The 14584-nt window shown below is 38.8% G+C and overlaps 1 protein-coding gene across 3 annotated transcripts in view; it reads left to right on the top strand.

Annotated features, from left to right (window-relative positions):
- Positions 1–14584, top strand: part of UMAD1 (UBAP1-MVB12-associated (UMA) domain containing 1) — a 197943-nt gene that overhangs the window by 171756 nt on the left and 11603 nt on the right. For 2 of the 3 annotated variants that reach the window (XM_053655078.1, XM_053655077.1), the window contains one exon: positions 11778–11798. The exons of the other annotated variant lie outside the window; for it this stretch is intronic. In XM_053655078.1, coding sequence (XP_053511053.1) covers positions 11778–11798 — 21 coding nt within the window. The remainder of the gene's footprint in view (positions 1–11777; positions 11799–14584) is intronic. 3 annotated transcript variants of the gene reach the window in all.

The raw sequence follows: 14584 nt of genomic DNA on the forward strand, positions 1-14584 counted from the left end.
GAGTGGGAAGTGGGGGGCAGGGAGCTCAACTGACGCACAGACGTTTGCCTTCAGCAAGTTCCATGCCGAAATGTCACCCTTTCTCCTCTCGAGGTGCAGGTTGAGATTTGAGTTTCATCTATAATTTGGGGCCCCAGTTGTTTCAAAGTGGCTTAACTGTGCTTCTGTCCATAGCTTTTAATGTGTTTTGTTAACACCTCTCTAGGAGGAGCCCCGTGCATTGTTCAACAGAGACTGCTGGTGCTTCCTCCTCGACATCACTGTCACTGAGCTGTCGTTAACCTATGCCAGGTCAAAAGGACAGCCTTTCTATTGGTGAGACTTCACCTCACATCTGACTATCTGGGTCTTAAAAAGGAAGACATCTTGTTTTCCATTTTACTTCAGACTGTACGTTCCCTTTAAGGTTAGACTATAAGAATGCAAAGCTAAATCCAAAGTAGGTCAATATTTTCTTAGGTATCTACCCTGAACAGATTTCTGACCCCCACCCCCAAAGTTATATAAGGTGCTAGTGGTCCGATGAGTAAGATAAACTCAAATTTATTCACATCAAGTGTTAAGGACACTTTAATTTATTATTTATAGCCCATATTGTTCTTTTTTTAATTTTTAAAAATTTATCTATTTTAGAGAGAGGGAGGAGGGGAGAGGAAAGAAGGGAGAGAGAGAGAAATACCAATGTGTTGTTCCACCTATTTATGTATTTATTGGTTGTTTCTTACATGTGCTCTGACCAGGGATCGAACCTGCAGCCTTGGCATATTGGGACAATGCTCTAACCAACTGAGCTACTTGGCCAGGGCTAACCCATATGCTTCTAAAAAGATTTTTCAGTTTTCACTAAGAGCTTAATTTATCCACTTGTTATCTTTCAATGATTTATATTTTCAATCATTGAGAAGCAAGGTTGATTTCTGTTTTCTACAAAGAAATGCCATCAAAGCTGGATTTTCAGCCTCTGGTTGGAGACCCTCACAGTGCTTGCTTTAAGCCACAGTGTGTGGACAGCTCCTTTTCTTATGCCGCGTTCCTGCCGTCCTGCCTTACTTTACTAATGAATACTCCTGAAACACTTTATATAATTATTGGAGACAAGAATTCTAGCAATTCACTCTCCAATATGGTAGCCAGGCTACTGAGCACTTGAAATATGGGTATCTGAATTGAAGTGTGCGATAAGTATAAAATATGCAATAGATTTCAAAGGCTTCGTGTGCAAAAAGGGACCTAAATACTTTATTAATAATAATTATATTATTTGTTGGAGTGATATTTTATATATATATATTGGGTTAAATAAAATATATTGTTAAAAAGTAATTCAAGTTGTTTTCTTTTCCTTTTTTACTGTGGTTAGTGAAAAAATTTAAATTATGTGTGTGGCTCTCTTTTACTTCTGTTTAATAGGACTGGTCCTCTCATCCAGCCCCTTCATTTTCGAGATAGAAAACCAAATAGAACTCTGAGATATTAAGTGACTTGCTTTAGGCCGCATAGCATCTTAGTAGTAATGCTTCAGTGGTGTTCTGTGGTGTACTGAGGGTGACCTTGGACCAGTTATTTGACACCTCTTGTGCCTCACGTTTCTCGTCTGTAGCTTCGAGCTGACGCTGCTGCCCTTCAGTAGGGAGGCTGTGCAGATGTGAGTGGCACATGCATAAGGCACATGTATAGCATGATGTTTCACAGTATCTCGCAATATGGACTTTATCTGAGTAAAGAGAAGAGATAAAAGAGCGAGTATTCTTAATCTTCAAAATTTGTTTAACCTTTTTTTCCTCTTTCCCTGAAATCTTTCCCCATTAAAGAAAGAGTTCTTAGTCGAGCCTGGTTAGTAGCACATCTTATTTCTCCATAGAGGTATAAAAATTTTAATTATTCCTTGAGAGAGATCACAATCCTTACAACACTTATAACTGGAGATACTGTCATTATAAATATAATTCCATAAAATAACATTTTATGAAATAAAATGTAAACAGATGAAACTCTATTAAAAAGCTCATCTAGACAGAATTTTTATCAATTGCATCAAAAAGAATAAAATACCTAAGACTAAGTTAAGCCAAGAAAATAAAAGGCCTATATACTGCAAACTATGAGACATTGATGAAAGAAACTGATGAAGATATGCCATGCTCATGGATTGGAAGAATTAAGTGTTAAAAGCCCCAAACAGCCAGAGCAATCTATAGATTCAGTGCAACCCCTACCAAAACTCCAGTGTCACTTTTCACAGAAATAGAACAGCCAATCCTAACATTTGTGTGGAACCACAAAAGACCTTGAATAGCCAAAGCAATCAAGACAAGGAACAATAAAGCTAGAGGCGTCATGTCCTCTATTTCAAACTATATTTTACAAAGCTGTAGTAGTCAAAACATTGGGTATTGGCTCAAAAACAAGACAATTAGATCACTGGAGCAGAATACAAAGCCCAGAAATAAGCCCACATGTATGATTAATACATTTATGACAGAGGAGCCAAGAATGTACGATGGAGAAAGAATAGTCTCTTTAATAAATGGTGCTGGGAAAGTTGGACCACTGTCTGACACCATACACAAAAGTTAACTCTGAATGGATCAAAGACTTGATCATAAAACTCCTGAATGAAAACATAGGCCTTGGCAGTGGTTTTGGATTTGACACCAAACGCAAAAATAAACAAATGGGACTACATTAAACTGAAAAGCTTCTGCACAGCAAAGAAAACCATCAACAAAATGAAAAGGCAACCTATGGAGTGGTAACAATATTTGCAAACCATGTATCTGACAGATTAACGTCTAAGAATACATAAACAACTCACAACTCAGCAGCAAAATAACAATTCAATTTAAAAATGGGCAGAATGTCTGAATCGACATTTTTCCCAAAGAAGACATACAGATGGGCAACAGGTATATGAAATGGTACTCAGCATCACAAATGATCAATGAAATGCAAATCAAAACCTCAATCGTGTATCACCTCACACCTGTTAGAATGGCTATTATCAAAAAGACAAAAGATAACAAGTGTTAATGAAAACATGGAAAAAATAGTGCACTACTGGTAGGAATGTAAATTGCTATAGCCACTATGGAAAACACTATGGAGGTTCCTCAAAAATTAAAAACAGAACTACCACATGGTCCAGCAATTCCACTTTGGATATTTATTCAAAGGAAATGAAAACACTAACTCAAAGAGATATCTGCACAGCCATGTTCAAAATCGCATTACTTACAATAGCCAAGACATGGAAGCACCCCAAGTGCCCATCAGTGTATGAGTGGGTAAATAAAATGTGTGTGGTATGTGTGTATCTCGAGGACATTGTGCCAAGTGAAATCAGTCAGACAGGAAGACAAATATTGTGTGATCTCACTTATACATGGGTAAAAGAAAGCAAAAACAAAACAACCCCAAAACCAAACTCATAGATACAGGAAAGAGATTGGAGGTTGCCAGAGTGGGGCAAATGGTTGAAGGTGGTCAAAAGGCACAAAATTCCCATTCTAAAATATGAGAGTCCTGGGGATGTAACATGCAGGTCAGTGGCTGTGGTGACTACAGTTCCTAATGCTGCATTGCATATTAGAAAGTTGCAAAGAGAGTTGATCTTAAAACACACAGTGTGGATCATTACACACTGTGGTGATCATTTTGCAGTATCTACCAATATTGACTTATTCTGTTGTGTACCTGCAACTAATATGTATTGCTACACAATTATATCTCAATTTTTAAAAGACCCTAGACATGCCAATTCCCTCCATCTCACTGATCACTACTTATTTATCTGTTCTTAAAAAAAAACTTATTCAAAAAGTAGTTTCCTTTTTTAATTGGCTTTTCAAAGTCATGGTGAAATTTTGATAATTTTTTATGCTTTCATAATTATACCAGATACTGTTATAACAGTGAATGAAATTTTAAAACTGAAGTTTTCAGAAGTAGATTATTGAAACAATTTTCAACAATAATTGCTCCCAGATTTCAAATATTTTACCATTTAAATATGGCAATTAAGTGGCATTTTACTTTAAAGGTTTGTCACTTGAAAATATATTCGATCATATGCTCAGTCAGAACTCATCATCTCATCCCCTTTGTGCCCACTGCACGTCCCGTCCCCTCTCCCCACCCGCCGTCCCTTCCCTGCAGCGCCCCTGCAGCTGTTCTCCGGCTTTGCCCCGTGTCCCCCCTGGACTGCAGTCCTCGCCACAGCAGCACCGGGGCTGATCGTTCCCCAGTCTGCCTGGTGCCAGGCACTGTGCCAGACACGCCGCAGGGACTCAGAGACTTTCTGAATAGGTGAAGGCCGTTGACCTCCTGATTCTTAATTCATTTCTTCCCTCTGTGTTATACTTCCTTAGCCATTTTTATAATCAGGACGCAAAAGTGAAGGTCATTATTTATACCCATTTGGCCAAACCTCTTAAAGCCATTTAGTTCCTTTACATGTGGTTATAAAATTCTTAAAATGTTTTCAGTTGAGAATCATTTTCTTCGAGCCAGTATGAATCAAGCCAATGAGGAATTTTTAAACTTACTACTAAATGAGAAAAGGGATTCTTGAAAGTTTCAAATACCACTGAAAACTCTTTTGAACCAATGGTATATTGGGCATATCATTTTAAAAATAATTTTAACATTTATTCATATTATTATTAATTTACTAAATTATTGAAGCCTCTTGCAACCTGACTAGTCTCTGTGCCATTTATTTTTCCACGGTAACTTCAACTGAATTTAACAGAATCTGTTATGCTACTAAAATGCATTAAATTATACCTCATGGTCAATGTTTGTTTCAGTTTGCCATCTCAAAATAAAATGATGTGCAACTAAGGTTTCCAAAAGGGGTCGCATTTTAGCGACTTTTAATGCATTCCAGTGGATTTGGTAATTGAACTGAAGTTACACAAATGTGTGGTTTCACTGCAGGAAGTCTCCAGTTCCTACATCAACAGTTGGTTTGGTGTCTGCAGTGTTCACAGTTTGGATAACGTTATGCTCAGTAACAAGTGTAGTACTCCACCAGGGAAGGGGGCGCCAAATGACACTTCGATGGTCTCAAAAATGACAGTGAAGGGTATGTTGAATGAAGCTCATTGTCATGGAAATGCTGGTCAGAAAAAGTTACTTCTCTGGGCATTGTTAAAGGGAAAGGGAGAAATCTGTGGGATCTTGAGTGGAATGCGCTTTCATCCGAACCTCTTGGGTTTGGAAGCCAGGAAATCATTATAAAAGTTGTAATTGGCTCTTTTGTTATATAGTCATCAAACTTAATGGAAAAGACAACTAGAGAGTCAAGTCTACTTTTTGAATTATTAGGTAAATTATCAGTATTTCTGAAGGAAAGTTTTTAAAAAATCTATGTATACTCTGGCAATTTTGTCCTATTTTACTGCCAGCTTTATATTTAAACTACTTTCTCAATTTGCAAGGAAATAAAATAATTCCTCTTGTTCTTTGAAAAAGTCCGTGTGCCAAATTCTTACAAGCTTATTAGCCTGCCTGTTATTTAAGTTATGATTCGATTTTTATACTAGTCGGGTTTCTTAGAATAAGGTATGTTCCTCGTGCAGGAATTTAGGGCAGTACTGAATGTGGTAGATGTAACTGACATTTTCAAATTTCATTATAGTCATCAAGGAAACTGTAAATTCTCACTTACTGAGAACTTACTGTGTTCTGGAAACTGAAGTAAGGCGCTTTACTAGTGTTTTCTCTCGTTCATCTCCGCATCTTACTGAGTAGGTCCAGTTATTCCCATATTATAGACGGGGAAACTGACTCATGTGAGGATTAAGTAACAAGGTGTAGAAACAAACATACCTTTTCCAATATGACATAGTTAGGGATTCTGATAAGTATTGATTTCATAGATAAGAATACTACCATCTTAATGCTATTGTCTTCTGATTCGTGAACATAGGGTGTTATTTTATTTAGATTTTCTTTAAATTTGATTATGTTTTGTCGTTTTCAGAGTATAAGCTTTAAACATCTTATGTTAAATTTATTCCTAAATACTTTATTATTTTTCGTGCTATTGTACATGGAATTGTTTCTTAATTTTATTTCTGGGTTGCTTACTGCAAAGATATATAGGAATACAACAGGTCTTTTGTATGTGGATCTTGTATCCTGTGGCCTTGCTGAACTTACTGGTTATAATCATATTTAGTGAATTTCTTAGATTTTTCTGTATACAAAATCATATCGTCTGTGCAGAGATGGTTTTACTTCTTCGTTTCCAATCTGGATGCTATTGCTCTGGCTAGAGCCTCTAGTAACAAGTTGACCAGAAGTGGCAGGAGTGGGCATCCTTATCCAGCCCCTAATCTTAGGGGAAGCACCTAGTCTTTCACTATTAAGTATCTTGTTAGCTTGGGTTTTCTGTAGATGTCTTTTACCAGGTTGAAGACGTTCCCTTCAATTCCTAATTTCTTGAGTATTTTTATCATGACAGGGTATTGGTTCTTAATTTTTTTCCTGAGCCTATTGTGAGATGATCATGTGGTTTATTTTTTATTTTATTGATGTGATAGTTTTTATTTTTATGTGATTACAAAAATTTATTTGTCCTAAACTCATATAAACCATACTAAAGGACAGTATAAAACTTATGCCATGAAAAAGCATATGCTTTACACATACTGTCTTTTCAAAAACAAATGAACTTTATGGGTCGTGAAAAAGAAAAATGAAGGCACAGCATCAGTTAGGTAAATTTTTGAGCAAGTGAAAATATTTTTGTGTCTTCCTCTCAGTGATCACCTACTCAGAATTTTTAAACTTGTAATTTTCTCTTTCTAGTTGATGATCCAGATATTTTTATCTTTTGAAGTATTTGTGAAATTTCTATTTTGAACTACATCACTTTAACCAATTTTTGTTTAGGTTTTAGTTCAAAGCAATTAAACAAGTTAGGAAGTAAAAACACTCTAGTCCTTGTTAAAACAACTGTACACTTTGAGCATGAAAGCACAACTTTTAATTGTGCCACTTTGGACATAAGTGGTGATGATGTACTTCCCCTTTCTCACATTTAAGGGTCCACCCAGAAGTCTGCGACTATATTTGAGTCCCGGAAATGTTCTCATTCTCTCTTGCCTGCGATACAATCTCTTAGAATAGCTGGTTCAAGAATCATGTTAAACGGGCCCAGATCATGTGTTTGAGCCTGTTAAAGGTATACTTTCTGTTCTCTAAAAGCAGATTGCAGCCCAAGTCTCAGCCACTTGGCACCTTCTTGCCACTGTTCCCCCAGGGCCATGGACTAGACCTGTGGGCAGCTCATTGCAGTCGGGCCCTGTCACCAGACAGCTGGTCACGGAGGGCTCCTCTCAGTCAGCTTAATAAATAAAGGAAAGTAACTGGTTACTTGAAGCTCTTTAAATTTAACTAGAATATACTCCTTGTTTTTTTCCTCTGTGACCTTGGGTGAATAATTTTCCCCTTTTCGTTGTTGTTTAATTGTAGTTGTCCCCATCCCCACTTCCCATTATTCTCGCCTGCCCTGCCCAACCCCCGCCTTCCACACCCAATCCTGTCCCCTGCCCTGTGGTCCTCGTCCATTGATCCTTTGTACGTGTTCCTTGACTTGACCCTCCCCTCCCTCTGGTCACTGTCAATTCATTCCTTATTTCCGTGTCTCTGGTTCTGTTTTGCTCACTTGTTTGTTTTGCTGATTAGGTTCCACTTATAGGTGAGATCATATGGTATTTGTCTTTCACCACCTGGCGTATGTCACTTAGCATAACTAGGATATATTTGGTTAAGGTAAAATGGTTACTTTAAAAATATTCAGGATCACAACAGTGCTTTTAGGGATTAAAATAGTCTCAACAGTCTGTAATTTCAGGGCTTCTAAGATCCACATAGAATTAGCATATCCATGGATATGAAAATGGCAACATTACACCCAATGTTTATTTCCACTTTCTTTTCCCCCCAGAATTTGGTGTCTTCCACATCCCATGTGTTTTTGTTTATTTCTGTTGTTTTGAGAGACAAAGTATGATCATTAAAGTATTCTACAATTCTTTCTGAAGGAGAAAATACCTTTTACTTTTTGGAAACAATTGCATTGCATTTTAAAAGGCATGAAGTGAAATTTCCTTAGACTGTGCTGGATTTGGGAGGCAACACAGAATAGTGAGTAAGCGTAGGGTTCCAGAGTTAGACAAAATTCTCTCTGTTTCAGTACTACCCATCTGTTACATGGAGAGGAAAATGGCGCCTTCATCATAAAGGGACAAGTAAATGAGATGACACAGGCCACAGGTGGCACACACAAGGCCCGCGGGTCCTCCCTCCACCTTTTTTTATCCAGCGCGGTACCTTGTATCTACCCAGCGGCAGTGCCGAGCTCTTGCTTAACTGTTAAGGAGCAGTTACGTTTATACAGTCTTAAAATGACATTCGGCCCTTTGAAGGCAACCGCGAGGCTGATGTGGCCCCCGGTGAAAATGAGTCTGACACCCCTGACCTAGGTAAGGAGCTCAGAACAGTGACGGGTAGTCAGTGATCATTAAATGTGAACGGACACCTGTGGTGGTAGAACGAGGTAAGCATTACACCTTTACATCTGACTCAAAAGGAAGTTTTATTTCCACCCTCATGAGTGGACCATAATTTAGTTTCTTCAGAGAATTCCTAATGTCAGCTCACCTGCAAAGACGGCACGGAAGGGAAAACAAGCTCTGTCGGACTCTGAGTGCAGATTCTATATATGTAAGAACAATTTTGGAAATTACAGCTGCTCAGTTTTAGGCCACTTGGGCAGGTGAAGCCATAGCAATTGTTTCCAGAAGGCTAAAGGAAAATCTGAGAACCCACTACCTAGAAACTCTTTTGAATCCCAGACCTTCGAAAACCAGCATTCCGATTACCAGGAAGCACCACGCAGATGGCTGGGTCCCACAGAGTTACCCACCACTACTTCTCCCTCCCACCGTTTGTGAGGCCTCCCTGTCCCCTGGTGTGCCATCGTGAAAGCCAAAGTGACCCACGGTGAAGTCACCTGAGGGACCAAAAAGGAACCGTGGGAGGCTGTCCCTGCACATCCGTTTTGCTTCTGTCATTTGGGAGGTGCATTATATGCTCACACGTCCACTGACAACCACTCATGGCTATCTGCAGTGAATCTGCCCCCCACACACATCTCCTCACCAGATTCTGCCACCAACCTCAGGAAAATTCTGCTTTGTCACCTTGCTCTTTATGGCAATAAACAAACAAATCTTGAAGAACACAACTAAGTTTCCTAGGTATTTCTAATGAAAATAACACCATTACAGACCTCAGCCAGTAATCTTAAAAGTGCTCTGAAGTACCTTTGATCTTCTGGACCAAAATTCAGCTCCTACAACAGCGCTTGTTTTTTTCAAGTGCTGATATTCAATATAATTTTAATGTGTTTAATCTAATTGATTATTATTCTGATTATACTAATTATAATTTATTACACCCATATATGCAAATATATAGGATTTCATCTCCATTGCAGACTCTTTAGTCTGAGAAAATAGATTACGAGACCTTAATAATTATAATGGTGATTTTTAGGCCATAGCTCGTTGGAAGGTTGGCACCTGCCTGTATTTTCCTTACTTGGCTTCTAAGTATTTGTTTCTTCTCCTAATCAAGAGCAGTGTACACTTAGGTATCCTTCCATGATAGCAGGCCTTTTCCAAACCCGGGACTACCCTTCCGAGTTAGGAGTTTCTTCTCAATATGTGTGTTCATCAGCTGTTACTTCCTTTCCGTAGTTACATTTATATTGATTTCAGTGCTATTTCCTGGAGAATTTTTACTAGTGCAGAAGACTTGGGGTCAAAGTCTACTTGGAACCGTAGCACTTCAGAGCTGAATTAGCTGGTCCAGTTAGCTCACATTTCAGAGGAATTCACTGAGACACAGGAAGGTTCACTGATTGGCGTCATGTCACATGGTTGAGGTGGAGGCAGGGGTCACGGGGACCTGTGTCTAGTGCCCCTTCTATTAAGTCTTCCAGATTAACTTTCAGTCTGATGTGCAACCGTATATATTCTGGTAATTACCTTTCTTCCTAAGAATTCAGGAATCCTGGAAAACGGTGATCCTAAGAATTGATTATACATTAATCAACACTTCTAATTGTTGATCTGAAAGCATTTTTCAGCCACACTACATTTTTTTCTGAGAAATTTCAAAGTCACATAGTTTATTACTCTGCTGAGGCATTTAAAATTTTTTAATTAAATGTTTAAAATTTATTAAGCTATGTGAATTTAAATTTTTCCTCATGATATTTTTGGACATGATTGTTGCTTTTCATTTTTAATCATTTGGCAGCATTATTCACACTCTATTTTGGGGGTAGACTTTCCACAAGAGCAGGCAATGACAGCTTGTACCCTGATAATAACAAGCATCACAGCATGGAGGCCAGTGTGGGTGGAAGCTCTTAGAGATTATGGAGCCGTTTTAAACAGGGTTGAAGTACCCTCAATTATACTCAGATTTTAATTCATAAAATATTAGGTTGGCAAGTCCTACTTTAATTGTGGTTTTTAAAGAGAAAGTATGTATTATAAAAATGTAAACTTATTATACTAAATAAATTTATAATTCAAAATAAGCAGGTACTAGTTTATTTCTCTCACTTTAGGTTGTTGCTAACTTTCTTCCACGTACTTAAATATTCTAAATTACTGTCTTCACTGAATCCTGACAGTTCTTTTAGAATTATTTCCTAGATTTTCTACTAAGTTGATTTTACTCTAGCTTAAAACTATTATCCTACAATAGCCAAAAGGTGGAAACAACCCAAAGGTCTATCCACAAATTAATGGAAAAACAAAATATGGTATGTGCATATAAAGAATATTACTCAGCCTTTAAAAAGTAATGGAATTCTGATATGTGATACAACATACATGGTCCCTAAAAATATGCTAAGTGAAATAAGCCAGACACTAAAAAAACACTTATGATCTCACCTATATGAGGTACCTCAAACAGGCAAATTGATAGAAAGTGTAATGCACAGAGGTTAATAGGTGGTACAATAGACGGAGTTGTTCAGTGGGTACAAAGTTTCCGTTTGGGACAATGAAAAATTCTAGAGGTGGGTAGTGGTAGTAGTTGCACAGTGGTGCGTTCAGTGCCAGTGAATTATACACTTACACGTGGTTGAGACGATAAATGCTACATTGTACACATTATACCACAGTAAAAAGTCGCCCTGAGTCAGCCATAAATGAATGATAGGGCTCTCCGTGGACTCTGAGTGTGCCCGAGAAGGGACTCGGACTCCTGCATTCCGAAGGGGCCCCTTCGTGGGGTGGAGAAAACACAGCTGTATTTACTTTTCCAACCCCATCTTCTATTTTGAAATACAACCTTTTTGCAAATGAGAGCCAAGGTCAAGTGACACAGCTTTCTGCTCACCTCTTCAGTTTGCCAAACCCCGTTTTTCTAGTGGAGTTCGGGGTTAGGTGCTGCCAGTGTGGGTAACACTGTTACTCAGGTGTCCTCTGAGTGGAATTTGATTAGCCTCCCTTCATAATTAGGTATGATGCATTTCCTTTCACTTCGTTTGTACATGAAAACGCACCGTTGTGCATTCACCAACTGTAGTATTTTCAAGTGTGTGGACTATTCCACACATTAAGTTCGAATTACAAGGAAAATAAGGCTTTTCTGAAAGAACCGTTTGTTTCCTTAGATTAGAAAGATATTTATATGCAGGGTGAATGTGAAATCCTACTGACAATTGTCTTTTATTTCAGGCTATGGACACAAAAATTCAGGTATATACTAAAAATTACATATTTATGTTTTTCAATAATGGTAGAAACAGTGACAAAATATAAGCTTTTCAGTATAAATTAAGAGCAGCAAACAGATTAGCTTTCTGTCTTCAAACACCTTATATGACATATTTTTTATAATATCAAAATGCTTGTTCTTAAATATTATATTTGGGTAATGAATTTGTCAAATGTACATTCTACCATAGCACATGCCAAAAATCCCAGCAGGTAGCTATCACTTAATACTTTTTAACTTACTTTCTTTTAGTATTTCCTACAATATCCTATGCTATTTATTTCTGTTCATTCAATATCATAAAAGTGATATTTATCAAATTATATAAAAACAAATGAATATAAATAGAAAGTATTCCCTTTCCTTTCTTATTGTACGTGCAGCTGGTTGAAGTCCCGTATTGTTTTATAAAATGAAAATTAATTATTTGAGTGAAATTAATATTCAGTGTGCTGAGTAGATGTGCAAGATCATTTTTCATTGTTTTCCTTTGAATTATCTGGAAAATGTACGATCTTGTTGCACTGCATTCTGAAAAGGTTGAATAGATATTTAAAATAAATAAAACTACGTAAATGGGAAGTTAAGTAGAATCCAGTGTGACTAATGAGGGATATCAGATTCATCAGACCTCTGGTGTACATAATAAGCTTGAAGAATTCATGCACAGAAGCTTAAGCCATTGTATAACCCTGGCTGTGATCAGATGCTACAGTGTTCTAAGCTATTGTATATTGTATCCAGCTTGGTAGATTTAACCCAGTAATAAGATGCTTAGTTGAACTGTTTCTTTAAACTCAGTTTCTATGGCAGCACAGTCTGTATTTTTTGGACCTTCATCTTCTACCCCAGATAACACATCCATAGAGAAATTGCTAAACTTAAGCCCTTAAAAAATAACCACCACCAGACATGTAAGCTTTAGAACTATTTACCTCGATGGCAGTCTTTACATCAGAGGGAAGGCATTGGGACTGTAAATGAGGCACTCAGAGTGCAGGTCTCTGCCAATTGCCAATTAGTAGCGGTGTGACCTTACATAGTCACCAAACTTTGAGCCTCAGAAGATGAGAATAGAAACAATAGCTTCCCTATCAAATTTAGTGGGTTGTGAGGCTCGAGAGAAATAATGCATGCGAAACTACTTCGAAAACTGTGTAAAGCACTAAACAAAGGTTAGTTGTCATTTTTTCCAAGATTCTGATTGGAACTTTGCTGATCCCACAGGTTTCACTGAATTACGAAATAGATAAAACCATACCAGTAAGTTGTTTTATAGAGTATTATATGGCATGTAAACCATTAGTTTGTTATATTTTTTAAATTTCCAGATCATTTAACATCTGCATGACGTTGTCTTTTTTTGTTTGTGGGTTGTTTGGCTGGTGTGGTTAATATCTTGCTGTTTTGATACAAGTGGAGTTGCTTTGGGAAGTAGACATTGATGGGGCCTTAATGTCCTAATAAAGGGCATCCCTTTTTCTCACCTGCCTGCTGGGCCCATGGAGAAATAAGACCAAAGAGCCAGCAGACAGAGAAACAAGAGGGCTTGCTTTTGGCGGATACACCCAGGTTGGAGGAGTGCAGAAGCTAGAATGGACTTCCGCAGCTCCAGTAACACGTGTCTACTTGTGAGGGAGGTTTCAGTGCACACAGCAGCCACCGTAAGTACTTTGTCTCCCCTGGTCCAAGTAGAGAGAAAGAAAGAAACCCTCCCCAGGCCTCAGGCCTTCGGGTGTTTAGCTTCCCCCCTCTAGAACGGCGGGCCAATGGCTCGCCGGGCCAATGGTGGTCACCCACCAGCCAGGTAACTCAGTCTGCCTCCTTCTGGAGGGATAGGGGCTGGGGCAGAAGGCCATTGTGCTCAGAGAAGAATCCCTCTATGGACACCAGAGAATTAAGAAAGAGGCCTTTCTCTTTAACAGAGGTGATCAGAAATGGAACCATTCCCTCTCCTGCCCTCCTTCTCCCCTTGCAGTGCTCACCCAGTCCTGCTGCCCCATTGCCGTCCTGTCCCCATACACCTGCCCCCAAACGTGGGCTACACTGCAGCTCCTCCAGACTGTACTGGTTCCTGGGGTAGGTTTGGGGGGCTGTCGAAGGCAGGTGGATACTATCGACTGGATGTGCCCCCACACCCAGATTTTTATGTTGAAACATCCCCAGAGTGAGGGTATTTGGAGGTGGGGCTTTTGGGAAGTGGTTAGGCCACCAGGGTAGAGTTCTCGTAGGCAGGGTTAGTGCTGTTATAAAAGAGGCCCCAGAGAGATCCCTGGCCCCTTCTGCTGTGTGGCGTTAGGAGCAAAACGGAGCAGTCAATGAACCAGAAAGCAGGCCCTCACCAGACGCTGAACCTGCTGGAACCTTGATGTTGAACCTCCCAGGCTCCAGAACTGAGAAATTTTTGTTGTTTATAAGCCACCCGGTCTATGGTTTTGTTTTGTTTTTTATAGTAGCTCAAATGGACTAAGACAGATGATGACGGAAATTTACAGTACATAAGGTTTACCCTTCCCCTCCCACAGTGCCAGGTGGACCCACAGAAAAATGTTGCCCGAGCAGTATCATCTTTGTTGTAGCAGGACCTCACTTCTGGAGGCATATTTGCGAAGGTGTTTGTTTGATAAGTCAAGCACAGTCTGTCTCACTCATTAGGAAATAGGCGTACAATACTGGGGTTTAGTTCTGTGTTTAATACCATCTACAATCGACCATGTTGGTGAAAAACAGTTGGAAAAATCTTGTCAGAAAAAAACAAACAGATGCA

This window comes from Artibeus jamaicensis, unplaced genomic scaffold (assembly GCF_021234435.1).
Source record: "Artibeus jamaicensis isolate MK-2021 breed Jamaican fruit bat unplaced genomic scaffold, CSHL_Jam_final contig_923, whole genome shotgun sequence".
Lineage (NCBI taxonomy): Eukaryota > Metazoa > Chordata > Mammalia > Chiroptera > Phyllostomidae > Artibeus > Artibeus jamaicensis.